Source organism: Dreissena polymorpha, chromosome 3, assembly GCF_020536995.1.
Source record: "Dreissena polymorpha isolate Duluth1 chromosome 3, UMN_Dpol_1.0, whole genome shotgun sequence".
In the NCBI taxonomy this organism is placed as follows: domain Eukaryota; kingdom Metazoa; phylum Mollusca; class Bivalvia; order Myida; family Dreissenidae; genus Dreissena; species Dreissena polymorpha.
In genome coordinates, this window is record NC_068357.1 from 117,486,889 (window position 1) to 117,505,281 (window position 18,393).

An 18,393-nucleotide genomic window follows, 5' to 3' on the forward strand; every position below is an offset into this window, starting at 1 on the left:
ATACAGTCAATCTCAACTATGCATGGCCCCATTACCAACCCTGGGGCCCCGCCCACATAGACCACACCCACCCAAAATTGCCTCTTACTATAATTTCTTCTTTTCTACACCGATTCACTTCAAATTGATACTGAACTTCTCTTATGACAATACGGTCAATCTCAACTATGCATGGCACAATTACCAACCCTGGGGCGCCCTGCCCACATATGTCACACCCACCCAAAATTGCCTTTTACTATAACTTCTTCATTTCTACACCAATTCACTTCTAATTGATGATGAACTTCTCTTATGACAATACGGTCAATCTCAGCTATGCATGGCCCCATTACCAACCCTGGGGCACACCTAGGTCAAACATTCGGCGTGGGGATACGCGTCGGCCTCTGCCGCGCCATTTCTAGTATTATTAAGCTATAATATTTATAGGCGGCGCTTGTCTCAATGTGAGTTGTTTGTGTTCAAAGGAATTGCATTATGTACATTCCATTCAATTTTATATGTGGTACTATTAACAGTTTTATTACTATGTTTATCTAACATTTCTCGTTAATATCCATACGTCGGTTAAAAAAAATTGAAGGCAATGTTTATATTAAAATGTTTATAGTCGCTTGAAGTATCATATCTATGTTATTGATACTGTTGTATCATACGTTTGTAAAATACATATGCGTTTAATGAGTTTGTTGTGATAGGAAATCATCATTCCTGACGAGTCTGGGGAGGCTTATTACAGACGAAACATATTGCTTTTTTTCTATCAAAGGATTTTCTGTCTAGAAAAATGCACTCCATGCGGAAATTTCATCCCTGATCATCCCTTTTCGGACTCGACAGGCTAATTCGAAACGACACTTAACGCGGAAGTTTTCCCAGAAAGAGAAATGCACTTTAAGAGTAAGTTTATTTTTCACACAAGACAAGCAATCTAAAATCATGGAATGCAGATCCTTCAACAAATTACTGCCAGGTAATATCCGCCGAATAGAATCTGGTTTTGTTTGCTTTGAAGAAACAACGGCTATGTTTTACCCTCGAGTTATGTCACCATGTCGTGTAATTAACAATGACAAACGAGCTGTAATTAGCAACATGCACCTGGTTTCTCAATATTTTCCCCTTTGCCTCGATACAAAAACAGAAAAAGAAATATTTTCTTTGTGGGCGGCAAGAAACATGCATGCAACATTTACCAAATCCCTGTATATGTCATTAACGCATTTCGACAAAGGAATATCTCAAATGCGTGATGAGTGTTTTACTTTTTCGTGATAAAAACTATTAAAGCTACGTACGTAAAGGTTGACATTAAATATTGTTAGCCCCCTTCAATTCTTAATGCTAGATTGAAATCAAATAAAATTGCAATATGTGTGATTTGTTTGTTTGTTTTGATTTTTGTATGCTTGTGTGTTCGGGCTCTTTTAGAATTAAACATATAATGATCACAATTAACCGTTATTGAGTTAATGCTTAAACAATGCGTTTATAAATTGAATCTTTGATTACGTTAATAAGTTACTTTTGATAACGATACAGTTGACACTACCATTACCAGACTGAAGACTTACACAGTGCGGATGAATTTCTCGCAAACATATTTCTGATGTTAAAAAAATGAGAATTATTTGTCTGTAGCTAGGAAACCTTCTTACAGCCTGAGATTGTGTTTCCTTATATAAATATAAAACGTCATGGCACATTTACCCTGTCAAGGTCGTGTTCTGTTTTGAAGGATTGTTGTGCGGGTTCATTTCATATTCGTTGTTGCCGCCTAATTACTGCCGTCGACTATGTTTAACTCGAGCAGTGAACAATTTTTCGAATTAAATGTAACTACGTTAGATCAAGAAATCATTTGAAGGTCAGTGTTCGATATCGAAGCTGCTTCTGTAAATATTGCAGGCTAGCAATTACCACATACACCAATGAATAAAGCTTTATATTGCATGAGGCGTGATATTTCGTAAAGATGGCGTTCTGAGTATTTAATTTAATTTTAGCCACGACCAATTGATAACTAGGCAACGACGCGGTGAGCGCAAGCGTGTCAATTATTACTTAATTATAGTCCCCGGACGCGTAACCGTCTAATTGCAGTTGTAGTACATACGGGTTACCGTTCGTTCCCAGAATGTTCCTCACTGTTTCTACTGAGGTCTTTTAGCGGTTTCGAAGATGATCAGCAATCATCCGCATCTTGATTCGCCAGTAGAACCATCCTGCTGGATTGCCTTGTCACATCTTCTCTGCCAGTATTTTTGGAATTTTGCAATAGCCTAGCTATTGATGTTACATGTCTACAAAAGACACGCGCATCCTCAAAAACAAACAATATTAAGTTAAAGATCAGTTCTGTTTATTTGTGATATAGGCTTCCTGCCCATGACATACAATTGAATTACATATTAAGACTTTTTCATAAGTTATATTATATACGGTGAAGATTCATTAAACTTTTATGTTTTATTTTTCAACGTATTGATACAACGAATAAACTGACATGCCTTAATGACTGATCGGCCTTCAACATGCGTATTGCGCGGTTGTGCTTCTTAAAAATCTATACGAGCTATATAACTTAAAAATATTTGTTATGTTTTCCTGGTGAAAGAACCCATACACAGTGATGCATTTCTTAAAACAGCAACATTGTTATACTGTCGCGTTTCCAACCATACCCAACGTGCAAAAAAACACTTACAATTGTCACGAATGAATGATTTTATTGTTTGTTTTATATTAGATATAAAACATACAATGTATACCTGTACATGATCACAAAAACAAGGTGATTAACATTCGACCGCAACGCCGTTCAAACATGTTGTACAAAATATGCTTATATATACATGTTGTTGCCCTTGTGATTTCCTTAAATATTTACAAATTATCCATGTGTATTCGTTTTCTTTGGTTGTTTGTGATAGGTGCTTAACAAAATAAATAAATAAGTTAAGTCAATTGTAAAATGTGGGTAGAAACTACTGGACTGAATTATGAAGTTTAATGTCTTTAAATTTATGTTCAAATATATTAAGTGTATCGTTTTTTAGGGCTATCTTTTTTTCTATTTGAATCTTAAGTTTTAAATAATTGATGAAACATAGTTGGAGTTTGTTTTCTGTTTCATGATGAATATGAAATATTGTTTTAATGTAATAATTTAATTTACAGCGTTATTAACCTCTGGTATTTTGAAGGTATTTACCCCTGATGCCTATGAGAGACAGTTTAATGTTTAATTTTTGTTTTTCTAGAAAGGTTGTACATTGGTTCCATAGAATTCGAATATTTGTATACTCCCAGAAAAGATGTTATATTGTTTCAATATGTTCACTACATTTATCACATAGATTTGTGTTGGATAGGTTGCATTTAAAAAGATATTTATTTGTGGCTATGATTCTCTGGATGTATTTATATTGAAAATTTCTCAGTGTGCTATCAGTAGTTGCTTTATATGGCACTGTAAATATTTGTTTCCAATTAAATTCATTATATCCAAGAAGGTAATGCCATTTGATTTGAGTGTTGGAGGTTTCTGTAGGGTTTTAATTTGAAGTGTGTATAATATTTTGTTCGTTTTGCTATTTTTCGCAATTATATTTTCTACAAATGTTATTTGAGTAAATGGTGTGTTATTTGGATTGGTTATTGGTTTAATATGTATGGGTATACTTTTGATCAATGTGTAGTACATAAGGAAATCGTTTGTAGGTATTCCGTAGATGTAGCATATATTATCAAATGAGTAGAAGTCGTTTATCCTGTAGTCATACAATTGATTTACATATTTTATGTTTCGTTCAAACCAATGTTTATAGAAAAGTCTTATTGTTGGTAGATATGCCTTTTATTGTTCCACAAAATGGTTTTACTCTTTATTTTGGTTTCTCCGATGTAAGAGCTAGATGAACCTCTGTCTAACGAAATTTAATTTAACACAAACCAAACTCGCGCGAAAAACGAAACGTACCTATGTACACAGAAAAAAGCACATGAATGCCACGAAAAGACGCTATAATCGATTAGTACGCACATTATATGTGTGTATTAGTGTGGTAAGTATCGCAACTCAATAAAAACAAGTAAGGGATAGTTTTTAAGTTGTAAGTATACAGAGAATACATGGTTGGTGCAGAGGTGGAAAACGTTTATCCGGTTCGACAAGAAAAAGAAAATAGGGCGAGCTTTTCAACTTGGCTATAACCATGTATTCGATTTATTCTGCTGCATTGCAAAGTATGTCTTTAACACATTATATCAAAGACAAACGAATTATTGACATAATGTACACAACATTCATGACGACCGAATAACAACCGATTGTGTCTCGTAAAAAAAAGTTTCACTTACAATGTTCCTTTAAATGCTTTCCTATTGAAAATATCAGAAGAAAAAAAATTAAATCGAGAATATGATATGCTTATTGTTTGAAATGGAAAAAAAAATGCAACATAAAAAACTTTTTTTTCAAGTTCAATGTCGTTGACTGAAACGATTGTCTGTGAAAACGGATGGCAGTTAAATGGCACACTTAACGATGAATTATTTAATATAAACTGATAAATTGTGAACATTTACAGTTGCGCCTGCAAATAAGAATAAGGATTTTAATTCAAACAGTAAGTTTGTTCGATTTAATGATAATCAATGAAAAAGTAAAATCAATAGCAGACGACCGAAAATAAGTGTGTATAAGTGGAGTGTAACCTTTATATGTATATAAAGAACACCAATCAAATTAGACTGTACGATATGTGTGATATGAAGTGATGTACGCATCATCTCAATTAATAGCTAAACTGATTAAATCTCAGTAATTATTATTATTTAATTTATTTATTTGATTGGTGTTCATGATCATAAAATCAAGAATTTATTAGTTAGGTTCACAGATGCATGACTAGTAGTTAATTGAGGTTATTCGTACATCACTTCATATCACAACCATAGTTAAGTCTAATTAATTGATACACATGATTACATGTCAGGTGATATTTTTTGAGCAAATATGCTCAATTGCAACAGGTGGCACATATGAAATGAGTTTTTTGAGTTAAATTAAAATAATCACATTCCCAAATCAATTACTATTTTGAATACCATTATACTAACATTTATTTGCTGAACATACGATTAATCGGGATTTAAATCATGTCTAATGGGACGTGTAAAAAGTTTTTCTTATTTCAGAAAAACAGTTCTGAAATATGTTTATTTACACACCTATGATGATTTAATAGTCGTATCTAATTATTATAGTAAGAACAACAGTTGATTCAAAAGCTACTTAAACAGGATTCAAAAACGATAGGTCAGGGATACTGTTTTGCTTGTCATATAATGTATAAATTCTTGTTTGAATATAAGACTATTATTTTTAAAACAATTGTTATTAAACCGCACTTATCAATCCACTGTTAAACATCAATATAATAATTTTCTTTTCTCAACTGGTTTAGTAGTTGCATTATGTCGAGTAATTTGGAATATATTGAACAGGTCACTACGAAAATAAAAATAAATTCCTTGCATTTGTCATAGGGTGATAATTTAATAATATGTTATCGTCTCATCTTCTTTCTCAATTCTTTAAATGGTATGTTCGATTCATAAAATATTCTCGTTGCATTATTGAGTTCTTTGTTCTTTGTATTTCCAGAACCGTGTTCGTAGCATTTGCTCCCTTCTGTGCGTTTGTATTTCACCTCTATCTATAGCCTTCTGTACCAAATCTTCAAGGCGTATTCCCCATGCAGAAATGTCTTCCTCTTTCTCTTGTTTAGCTTTGTAATATTCTTCCATGATACATTCTCCGCTTTTGATATCACCATAATTACTTTCTAATGCCTCTAATATTTCTTCTGATGTGGCTGTAGGTTTCAATGTTGCCAATATCTTCCGGGGTTTTCCACCGATTGCATTTCTTATAGCTTGCCTCAGTATTTCTTTATGGTATATGTTGGAGCTAAGCATACTTTGAATTTCTATCTTCCATTATGGAAAATTGCTTGGTTCTGTAAATTTCGGTATATTTGGTTTAATCATGAAAGCCTGTTTGCTTTCACTGATCTTATTGATCTGAGGTTTATTTCGCTCTTCACCAATAGCAAGTACTTCTTCAGCCAGTGAGCTCAGAACGCTCTGCTTTTCCAGTAAACTCTGTTCTAATTCATATTTCTTTTGTTTGAGTGTCCTCAATCTGTCTTCATTTTGCTTCCTTTGTTCTGCTTGTAGCTTTTCTTTTTGTTTTGTTTCTCTCAACTCTTCCTTTATCTGTATCTTTCTGACTGCTTCCCTCTCCTCGAGTTTCATTAACTCAATTTGCTTCTGCAAAGTTTCCATTTCCATTTTAAAGTCCATGTCCCTCTTGTTGCATTTGTGTATCAACTGGTAACCTTGTGTTCTATTTATCTCTCCCTCAATTTTAATTCTGTCCTCAGAATTCGCATGATGTTCTTCTTCAAGTTGAATTTCCATTCTTCGCAACCACTGTAATCCTTTGTCTACAGTGTCATTGCTTACGGTTGAGAACTGGTCAAAAGATTTATAATGTTTCTGGTCCTTAGGCATTGTCCTTTCACGGTCGACATATCCGTATTCAATGATTGTAATAAGTGACTGATCTGTATATGTCCTTTCGGTATATCTGCTGTTTTCTCTGAATTCCATTCTCTCGATATCCGAATCGATGTTAATATGCCCACATGCTCCTTTCAATTCATCGTCCTCATATTCTATATCAATCACGGTCTCCTTTAGTCTTTGACTTTCAATGTCTGAAGTCCTACTTTGGGTCCTCAAAGGCTTATCTCTTAATTCTGTTCTCTGTTCTTCAACAACTCTATGTTGCTCATCCCTTTCTTGTCTTGCGTTTCTCCTTTTCTCTATCAGCTCATTTCTTTGCCGTTGTAATTCTTGGAATTGCAACATTTCTATGTTTCTGTCCCTTTGTTTTATTTTGTCCAATCTGTTCTCATTTGTTCTCTCTTGTATCTCTCTTTCTTTCTGGGCAATATCTGCCTCAAGCTGCTCTCTCCGTCGTGGCCTTTGTTCTCTTTCAGTCAAGTGTACATCATCCATCTTTGTAATTTAATTTAATTCAATTAAGTCAATAAAATTTAATTGAATATAACCCAATCCAATCTAATTCAATTCACTTCAAATTCACTTCAACTTCACTTCAACTTCACTTCAACTTCACTTCAACTTCACTTCAACTCCACTTCAACTCCACTTCAACCCCACTTTAACTTCACTTTAACTTCACTTTAACTTCACTTTAACTTCACTTTAACTTCACTTTAACTTCACTTTAACTTCACTTCAACTTCACTTCAACTTCACTTCAACTTCACTTCAACTTCACTTCAACTGCACTTCAACCTCACTTCAACTTCACTTCAACTTCACTTCAACTTCACTTCAACTTCACTTAAACTTCACTTAAACTTCACTTCAACTTCACTTCAACTTCAATTATTTAATTTAATTTAATTTAATCTTATCTAATTTAATTTAACTGAAATCAATTTAATTTAGTTTAATTTAATTTAACTTAATTAAAATTAATTTTATTAAACTCAATTCAATTCAATTGGATTTTATTCAATTTGACGATCTAACACAATTTAATTCAATTTCTTTTTACGATTTTTTTCCATTAATATCACATCATCTCATTCAGTGATTTAATTAAATAAATTTAAATTTATTCAATTTAGTTAACTAATTAAATTAAATTTCACTCAATTAAATTGTTTATTTAGTTTAATTCAGCCTTATAAAGTTTAATTTAGTTTTATTTAAATCAAGTTAATTCAAGACGACATTTTACAAATAGGGGGGATTATGTCATAGGGTGATAATTTAATAATCTGTTATCGTCAAGATACCACATATATGTAGTTTTATATAGTCTATCTTCATAGTGAGTATATAGTCATTAATGGTTATGTGTAGCCTTACTAACAAATACTACTAACACCGGTTTATGCACGAGATATCTAATCCTTGCCGCCACTTTCACTAGACCAGATTTACACTGACGATCAGACGCCTTTATTCGTGCTGACGTTGAATGCAGACATACATATGTATATCTGCAGGTAAACTCTATTATTAGTTATATATTCCTTATTATTATTATTCTTTTTATTATAAGTATTAGTATTATTAGTATTGAAATGATACAATGAATGAATATCACATCGTTTGCATTGTTTGTATTGTTTAACGGCTGATCTTTTATTACCGTTTTATATTATTATGTTTATCATGTTAAATTAAGATTTGTGCATTGTTGCAGAGCATAACATTTTCATCAAAGTCTGCAAAACAATATAGACTCTAGTCAACGAAACCACCAAGTTTGTTGCTTGTCAATAAACCCACGAAGGGCTGACTAGGCCGGCGACACATTATTACTGTCGGCAAACCAAACATTAAATGATGTTACTTGAATTGAATCTCGTGTAGTTATAAATCTCCTGCATGATTTGGTTTACACGTAGTTATTCTAGAACTTGTTTACATCATTAGTTACACACATCTTACGTTTATAGGATTAGAACGTTAGCTAAGCTAGTAGGGTTCCTTTCCGCAGTGATATGATTTACAAACATAGTGACAGTTATTGCATATTTTACACAAAACAATGAATACTCATTCGAGTTTAAACAAGTGTATGCGTAGAATTGAATCAGCACATTTTATTAATTATTGAAACTAAGCACTAATGCAATTGGTTGATGAAATTAGAATCAATGACATTATTTATCCCAAACAAAAAGTGAGATACATTGAACCGAAATTTATTCCATTCTGAACCAACCGAGCATTCGATTTAACTATGGACTGCATCAAACACAGCACAGTTATCTAAAAAGGAAAGATTATCAGAGTATCATGTCCGTACAGTAATATTTGAAGTGATATATAAAATATATTTGTTGGATTTGGTGGAATATCGATTTTATTTCACAATTTATCATAGAAAAGTATATTTTCACACAGCTACTTGTGAAAATATATTTTCTCTATGATCACGAGTGAATTAAATCGATATTCAATTTTCTTTTTATTTGATGCTTATAAATTATTATTTTTTATATGTTTGCCATTCCGGACAATACTACTCCCCTTTTGGCGCCTCGAAATGGTATTACATGTATTTCAAGGGAAGCCTATCCATATGATTTTATAAACATTAAATGCAGAGTAATATCCCTTTGTAACATTTTTGGGGTCACAGTGGGTAAACCATAATATCTAAAAATAGTTCCGGTCAAACAATACAAATGTTCACTGTTATTTTTCACTATTTGAAACAGTGAACTATCAGTTTTAATTCACAGATAGTTCGTTATAAAGCATCGGAAAGCATAAAATACATCCGTGCTTTGTATATAGTTCTCACTAAGGTCAATCTTTAAGTTGCATTTAATGGAAAGAAATGTAGAAAGTAAGCAGTGTCTTCCATTTTTCCGCAATTACAGACAGGCGATGGAACCAGATTTGCATCATAAACATGTTTGTTTTATTGTCACTATATATGTTATTTCACTATTTTATAGGTTGTTTCTAAAAAGGGTCGTAGTTCCATGAGTCGTTCTTTCAAATATTACGTTTATAACATAGAGAGAATGACCTTTCAAATGTAAGAATAACGAATACGGGACAAGTATATAATTTAAATTGACATATGAATGTTTCATCTCTCCCAGAGGAAATGACAGACACTTTGTTTGTAACAAATAAGAGATCCAATTTAGAGGACGAAATTTCTGTAAATATGCGGGATCCTGCATACATTGGTCGAGTACAAACTGCTGCGAGATGAAGGCGATTTAAAGTACAGATGGATCTAATTGGGTGTTTAAATTAAAGTCTCCCAAGACCATAATGTCCTTTATGCCTGTATATATTGCCAGTCCGATTCAGTCTTCAATGTTACTGAAATAACTGTTTTCTGAGTTTGGTGGTCTGTAAAATTTACCGATTAGAATTCATTTATTTCAATGAGATCAAACCTCAAACCAAATTGCTTTAATCTTTGTCATTTCTAGATCTGGTATTTGAGTAAAATTAATACCATTCTTGACATATACAGCAACTCCGCCGTGTGGATAATGAGTTCGATCGGGACGGACGGGTAGGCTAAAACCGTGAATAAACATCTTGTCGTTTTTTATGGATCATGATAGCCAAGTTCCTGAGAAAGTAAGGATATCAAATTTAGAAAAATCGGCAGTAAGCATATCCAGTTTATGAAGAAGACTTTGCACAATTATATTGTACTATTGACAAATTGAGTTGGGAAGATTTAGATATATCTAGTGATGAGTCAGTATGAGATTCTAGTGATACTGAGGAATCACTAGCTGATTGTCCGGAGTAAGGGTGAATATCAACGGATATAATCAGTAAAGCCAGTGTAGCCATTGGCAAAGTGTTACACAAAGACGGTTGTAATAAGTCAAAATGAGAACATGATATTTTGCATTACTTTGTAACTGATTGCACTGAAAATTACAGTACCAGTTAACAATTTAATGATGTTGCCAAGGTCCGCCTGTGCTAATAATAACTTACAGGCTGTTTCATCATTTTCGTCAACATAAGTTATCTTGTGCTCTTTGATTGAGCGCATGCATCCAGAGGACATGAACGAAACCTTTTGCGATCAGTTTTAGTTTATGCATGGGTAGCCGGGTCGCTGTGCTAATAGCGTACAATCGTTTTTGAGTAGTATAGATAGATGATCGATAGTGACACAGACCGTCGCCGGCTCGACAACTATAGTCAGTGTCAGCAAAGACTAGTATGCTACCCACTCTGTGCTTCATATAATGTCAACAACGCAATTACCAAAGCGTAACGTTATCATTACCATCAGAATATCGTTAACAAAGTCATCAAATATATACCTCATCTTGCAGAAAGCTCCCTAGATATATTCGTATTCAAAACATACACATTTAACACAGCAATATGACATGGTATATGTATTCGTTCGTTTTAAATTTTCCAAAAATTGTCTGACACTAACCAACAGTGACCACCCACCTAGCCCGCCATAATCCGTTCGTTCATTTATTATTTAGCCGACTGGATACATGTATCAGTTATTTTAAGATCCTGTTGAAGAGACGGTTGACCGCTACAGTTAATTAAATTAAAGTTAAAGTTAAACGGGAAAAGTTAATGGAACTGTTAACATTGATAAACATAATCATCGTAGATTTGTTACTAACCCTCCCTGCCAGTCTACTAATCAGTTCTGTTCTCACGTTATCTTCCGACAACTTTCGCCTCATGATACCAATTACAGAGAGCAATCTTTGGCCATTTGCTTTCATTCGTTTCTTCTCAATTCCAATAGAATGCTCTCTAAAGGATGTCATCGGCCAACTACGTTATCTTCCGACAACTTTCGCCTCATGATACCAATTACAGAGAGCAATCTTTGGCCATTTGCTTTCATTCGTTTCTTCTCAATTCCAATAGAATGCTCTCTAAAGGATGTCATCGGCCAACTACGTTATCTTCCGACAACTTTCGCCTCATGATACCAATTACAGAGAGCAATCTTTGGCCATTTGCTTTCATTCGTTTCTTCTCAATTCCAATAGAATGCTCTCTAAAGGATGTCATCGGCCAACTATGGCCTGTGCAACTAGAGCATATATATATATATCTAAGTATTGAAGAGCTGCGAAGAAAGCATGTGGACATTATTTATCAATAAGAATCAACGCTATTTAAATGAGATGTTATTGTTGGAACATTCAATAACCGATATCAAAAAAGATAGTCGTATGAATTGTTTAATGTAAGACATAAATTAAGCAAATTCAAAAACATTTTCAGGACATTTTTATAAGCGTTTAAGCTTCAACAACCGTACATCTTACGACGTATTAATTTTTTCTAGTACCTTGGTAAATCGCATTTTTATACATATAAACGATAGTGAAACTCAAGAAACATTACGCTCGTCTGCGGAGGCCCGGTTGATTATATAGGTTTATAACCGCATGTATTTGAGGCGTTTTAATACAATAACTATTTACGATTGATTTTAGCGTATGAATAAGAAGTGGCTCGTAAAAACATTATAACAATAAACACTCACCAGGCATGTCATTTATGCAGAATTAATATGAAAGTACTTAATAGATTGTGAATGTTAATACAAAAAAGCTTCGAATTTGTCGCATAGTTCGTCGTGACAAGATAAACGTAAGCAAAGTCCAATTCTGATTTATATGCGATTTATTTCTGCTTATTAACACAACACAACGTTTTCAAAATGTTTATCATATACAACTTACATGCGAAGCCCGTAACGGTTCCAGCCTGCGAAAGCAAGCAATAATGCCCCTTCTATCTTACGCTGCTCCAGTAATAATGTTTATTAATATAGGTATAAACAACGAAAGCTTCGATAATTGTTACGTATGCAATTCTGATTGGTCGTGTAAAGTCACATGTCTGCAACGTAGAGTTGATTTAACGTGTACTATTCTGATTTGTAAAGCCATCTGCAATATAAATGACGAATGCAGCGGACACATAACGAAAACATACGGAATTGTCCGAATATTTACACATAAGGTAAGCAAATATTCGTTCCCGATGCTTATTGACAGTTTATAACCCGAGGCTATAGAAATGTTGATCCAGGTGACCGCCTATCAAAGACTGCATGAAATCTGGTACACAATTCGACTATCATATTAATCAAACAATGCCCCAAATGTGCGTTTTGTGTGCGTTATGTTACAAATTCTAGCGTATTTTAATAACGTCAATGGCATTATGTTGGAAACGAAAACGTGTAAATAAATGTTAAACCAATACAAATGCCAAATTATATATGGCTTTGTATTCGTAATGTTTTTTTTTGTTGTTTTTTTTTTGTGTATTTGTTCTCTTTGTTCATTTTTATTATAACAAGCGTATACATTAAATGTTCGGTATTATTAAGAAATAGCTATGCAGTTACCTTCAAGTCCGCATGCTTAAAATAGAATCAGTTTCAGCCAACGTAATATTTTCTTTCTCCGACTGATTAGTAATGTTGTCCTTTTTTGCATGATTTGTCGCTAAAAACATGGAAGCTGAAACATAGTGTAAACAAGTGCATGGTATGCCATCGTCTTCCAGGCAAGATGTCGTAACAAATGAAGTTATGACCTATAAATTGTAATCATCTACAGTTCGGAAAATACATTTGCACTATTTATGAACAGCTATTGACAGTAATCATCTTTACTCTTTTCTGGAATATGGGTTGATTTTTTTAAGAAGAAACATCTTATTTAGATCATCCTTGTACATTTTAAATGGCCGTTACAGATTTTCATCCTATACCATGCCCATTGTGTACTGCTTCGAATTTAAATCAATAAAACAATCAAGATATAAAAAATCATGGTTACAATAAATATATTTTGTAAATACATATAACTATATTCACCGCTGATGATAAATAGTGATGTAGATGCCACGACAATTAATAAGAACAAAGTGTTATGCCTTAAAATGTTACAATGCGTATGATTTTATCGGAGACCCTACTCCACGAATAACAACGTCCAACGGATACGTATCGGGAGATGAAGATGGTGCGTCCCAGTTTGTGTGTCAATCTTCCTGTTCATCTGGAAACGTGTGCAAGTCAGATATTAATTACAAAGTGTTTAATCAATGGACAAGTTTCGTATATTACAATGGTGGACGATCACCATGAGAAATAGGTATATGGTGTCAATGACGTATATCTACTAGTTTCCTATCTGAATTGCACATGAATATTATACTTTTAATACGTTTCTTAGAAGACTGAAATACAGGATTTGCGAACTGGCAGTAAAATGATATAATATAAAGAAGTAACACTCCAACTGCTGGAGCAGTATTGTATTATCATTATATACATTTAGTTGGTCCTTTATTTAAGGCAAGTGACCCTATTGCCAAAACAGTACAAAACAGCACAATACAAAACAGCATAAACACATATAATATAAAGCTGGGGTTACCGATTTGGAACGGTCAATGCGTATGGATCCGATACTGACATTTCGACAATAGTACATTAATTGTTGCTTAGCTCAAACACGATATAGACACATTTACTTATAAAACCCTTGGTTAGATCAACCTTAAGACACCAAGTGCATAACAAATAAGAGCAATCAAAGGAAGATCATCTTACACCGCATATCCAGAACAGAATAAACGAAGGTATTTCACTATTACCCTGCAATATGTATTTGCATTAAATTTTGTTTAGTTTGACGACTTCCGAAATAGCTTAAGTTGTTTTACTTGGCTATCAGGAAATGCGCAGAGGGAAATATAAGTCAAGTATCGCGTGAGAACGATCAACTTTAAACAATGTCATAAAACCTCTCACAAAATTTATGTAGATATTGCACTCTGTCTCACCCATATTACTCAGGCTCGAATTAAACGTCAATAAACAAATAGTCAACGTGGTTTGTCGACTTAACGTATTAGCTTTAAAGGATACAAGTAAATGTCTTTGCACTATTTATATAGCGATGATATCAAATCTCCGTTTAAACAAATTTATAAAAAAAAGTGATCAGTTCACAAAAGAAGTGACAGATCATCTGAGAAAAAATCCTTGTTTCAATATCCGCATAATACAGCTTTGTTTGTAGGGACAAAAAAGCAGCTTTTTGTTAGCGTTTTGTAATGTCAAGACGTCGCGTTACTTAACATGAAAACGTACAACATGCACCTGCTTTCTCAGACTGTCCTCTGCTTTCTTCATATAATAAAGAAAAGCAAAGGAAAATGATTATTTGTACCGTCGAACATTTAGAAACTCCTTGAACATTTGTTTCACTTATCAGGATAAAGACATATCTCCGATAAGAGAGGAGATACGAACAACTTTTCGTGAGCAATAGCTCCGCGAGTTAAAACTGACATTGCAGATGTAATGTCCCCCCTCCCCCTCCTGCTTTTGAAACTGTAATGACATCAAATAAAAAAGAAATTTTTAAACATTTTTTTTGCTTTTTGTTTCTTTTCGCTTTTGTTGGCATGACGAAAGAAAATGTTGATCACTATGTACAGTTATTGATTAAATGCTTGCATTGTTTCTTTGATAACGATCGAGCTGAGACAGTAATGGATTGAAGCCTTACAACATTTTTATAATGGTCCTGAATACATTTTGTCTGATTTTAAAACATTGCGAATTATTGCTTTGTAGCAAATGAAGCCTCCTAACTGTATATTGTGTTGTCAAATATATATTTAAAACTACATGGCATATTTACGCTCTTAACATAGTAAGGTGCACCTTTACTTTTGTCGCTGTATTTGTTAGACATCTCCGTGAATAAAATTCAATAACGTTAGATCGAGACACAAAGGTAATTTACATTAACTTCGAAGTAGTAAATGCTCATATACTATTTCAATCGCATTCACAATTTCACAAGACATATTTGTTTTATTTGCGTGAATTGTAAATTACTCTTGGCTAAGTTACAAATTCTTCGAGATTTAAATCAGTGGAAAAGGGACTTAATCAATTATGTCATTAAAGCGGGTATGCACGATTTTGTCAAATATTTACGAATTTATATAAAATGTGTAAAAAAAACTTAGTATACATATTTTTCAATATAAATTAAAATAAAAGAAGAACATGTGTCAAAAAAATGCAAAATAAGCCAGATATTTAATTCTGAAATCGAAAAGTTATGTACAGTCGCATTCGCCAGCATGTATATCATGAATGTACGCTGTGAATCTCAATTAAGTGTTTTTCGAATCATTCTAATTTCCTGCAACGATATATATTCATACGACACACGAACACTTACTCCGATCCTAATAAAAAGACGAATGCTTCGGTTATTGTAGGAAAATATGTACGAAATATCGTTGTCACAATCGGCTCGGAGCGATAATTTGTCTCTGCTTTTTATGAAATTTGTCTTCAATGTATAATTTGTCTTACCTATTTAGTGTTATTGTAACATACTTTTATCTTTATATTACAATTTAACGCATATAAAAATCGTGCATACCCGCTTTAAGTAGGTTAACTAACAAATTGCTAATGATTAAAATAGTCTTAAATAATTATAAAAGCAAAAACAGTTAATCAACCAATGTTTTGAACAATTTAAATAATTAATTCGGTGCTGTTATTTCGCTTCTTTAACATGATGTATGCATTGTTCTTTTGAATCTATGAAAATTATTATGAAGATCCTCATTAAACAAAACTGTAAACAAGTCACTTTAAACTCAACTTGTTTGCATTGGCCGTATTTAGATAATTAATCCTGTTTCTAACCTGATTAAGTGTTTGCATTATATAGAATACTTTTTAAAGTTGTTATACGTGGTCATATGGCGTAAATAAAAGAGCTGGACACTACACAAATCATAAAATGATTACATGTAATCCCGTTGTAATCTTGTACAATAAATATAATAAATTTCCATTACTTTGTAACATATTATATGTTTTTGTTACACACACAATTTCAAAATAATATATCCTGTACATGTATGTGTATTTTAATGTAGTTAATACACACAATTTCCAAGTAGTTTTGCTTTGGCAGCGACGTCACAAAACAAATCAAATGACGGTAAGATATCACTTAACAATTAAACACACCAGTATAATTGCTACCTGTTTTCTGCGTTGGGACGTTTCATTGGAACATATATATTACAATAACATAAGCTGTCATAATAACCAACCCAAAAAGAGAATCTTGCAGTTATCGAAATTGCAATCAAATTTGGAATTGGTTTGCTGATGTCATAGCAATATTACACACGAAGGCCCTTCCTCTCGTATCATAATTGAATCATTCTTGTAATATGTTATGCGGATAGCATGCCGACCTTCCCATTAGGCTAGGCATTACAAATATTGGAGTATTGTCTTATCAATGCCTCTGCCAGTGCTTCTTGAAATAGTCAAACAATAAGAAGAACGATACAACATGCGTAAATGCATTCGAAAACTGACGCAAAACACTTTGGTCAAAATTTAATATAAAAATTTTATTTAGATTTACAAAATTTTGAATCAGTGCGAAACGCTTCAATATGACATATAATATAAAACAATGCAACAGTGTGTTGTTTAAATTTCATGAAATCGGATCTGTTATTGTTAACAATGTATGTATATTTAACGGCATTGTATCTAGGCGGAAGTAAGTATTAGTATTAAGACAGAACAAATAATTGGACGATATTATACACCAGAGAGTAGAACACTTTTCCCAAACTGGTATGAAAATAGAGTGTGTGCATGTTAATGTTCCAAGATGTCTAAAGAATTGACTGATATCATGAGAAGATTTAATTTCATTGGGATACGTATGTGATGTCCGTGTCCAATTCTATATAATAAGAGGAAACGCTCTGTGGATATCAATGTAAGTGTCATTCCGAATAACATTTGACTAATTCCTACGTTTTTTAGTCTAACCGATTTGTCTTGAATTACACATAGTACACCAAGAAGTGTTCATGCTAAAAAGGTTCAAAAAATACTTTTCAAAAAACACAATAATTCCCAATAAATTTAAGTTTACATATACTTATATGATTATTATTAAAATTATTATTATAAAAATTATTATGATGCGACCCGGGGTGTTTCGATATTTTATTCAGTAATATGAGCGAATGTCGTAGTGCACGTCAAGAGGGCATTTTTCGCTTACCTTAGATAATTAAGGCATCACCATCCTCGGATTGAACATATGTTGTATAAACCTTTTTTTGGTTCACCTTTTCATATTCAACCTTATAAGATTATTTTTTTACTAATGGGTTGTATCATCCTACAATTATGTTAATTTGACATGTGTAATGTCGTGTTTGATGTACACATGTCGGAATTCTTGCATTTGTGTTTTATTATAAAAAAAAAGATTCATATTGAAATCAGGCCCACAACTATCATTTTCTTACCATATTCCACCCAACCGAGTTTCAAAGGCTGTTCCGTGAACCTTTATATATATTTATTATTTAACCATCTTATTATGCGACTTATACCGCTGCAGTTAATTACCTTATATTTCTTTATACGGGAACAGTTTATGGACCTGTTAAATTTGATAAACAGCGTTCTGGTAGATTTGTTACTAACACTCGCTACAAGTTTGATAATCAGTTCTGTTCTTACGTTGTCATGTGACGACAACATGCGCCTCATGAAAGAAATTACCGACAGAAATCATTTCCCATTCGTTTCTTATTTCCAATAGATGTATCCAAGTTCCATTAGGATCTTATGGGCTAAACATGTCCTGTAATAGAGCATATAAATTCATTTAAGTATAAGTAAGC

The 18,393-nt window shown here is 33.0% G+C and overlaps 1 protein-coding gene across 1 annotated transcript; it reads right to left on the reverse strand.

Moving 5' to 3' along the window:
- Positions 1 to 6,009: 6,009 nt before the first annotated feature.
- Positions 6,010 to 7,095, reverse strand: LOC127872535 (golgin subfamily A member 6-like protein 22). The gene has a single exon (XM_052415861.1). It carries the CDS (start codon positions 7,093 to 7,095, stop codon positions 6,010 to 6,012), a length of 1,086 nt encoding a protein of 361 aa, XP_052271821.1.
- Positions 7,096 to 18,393: the final 11,298 nt, after the last annotated feature.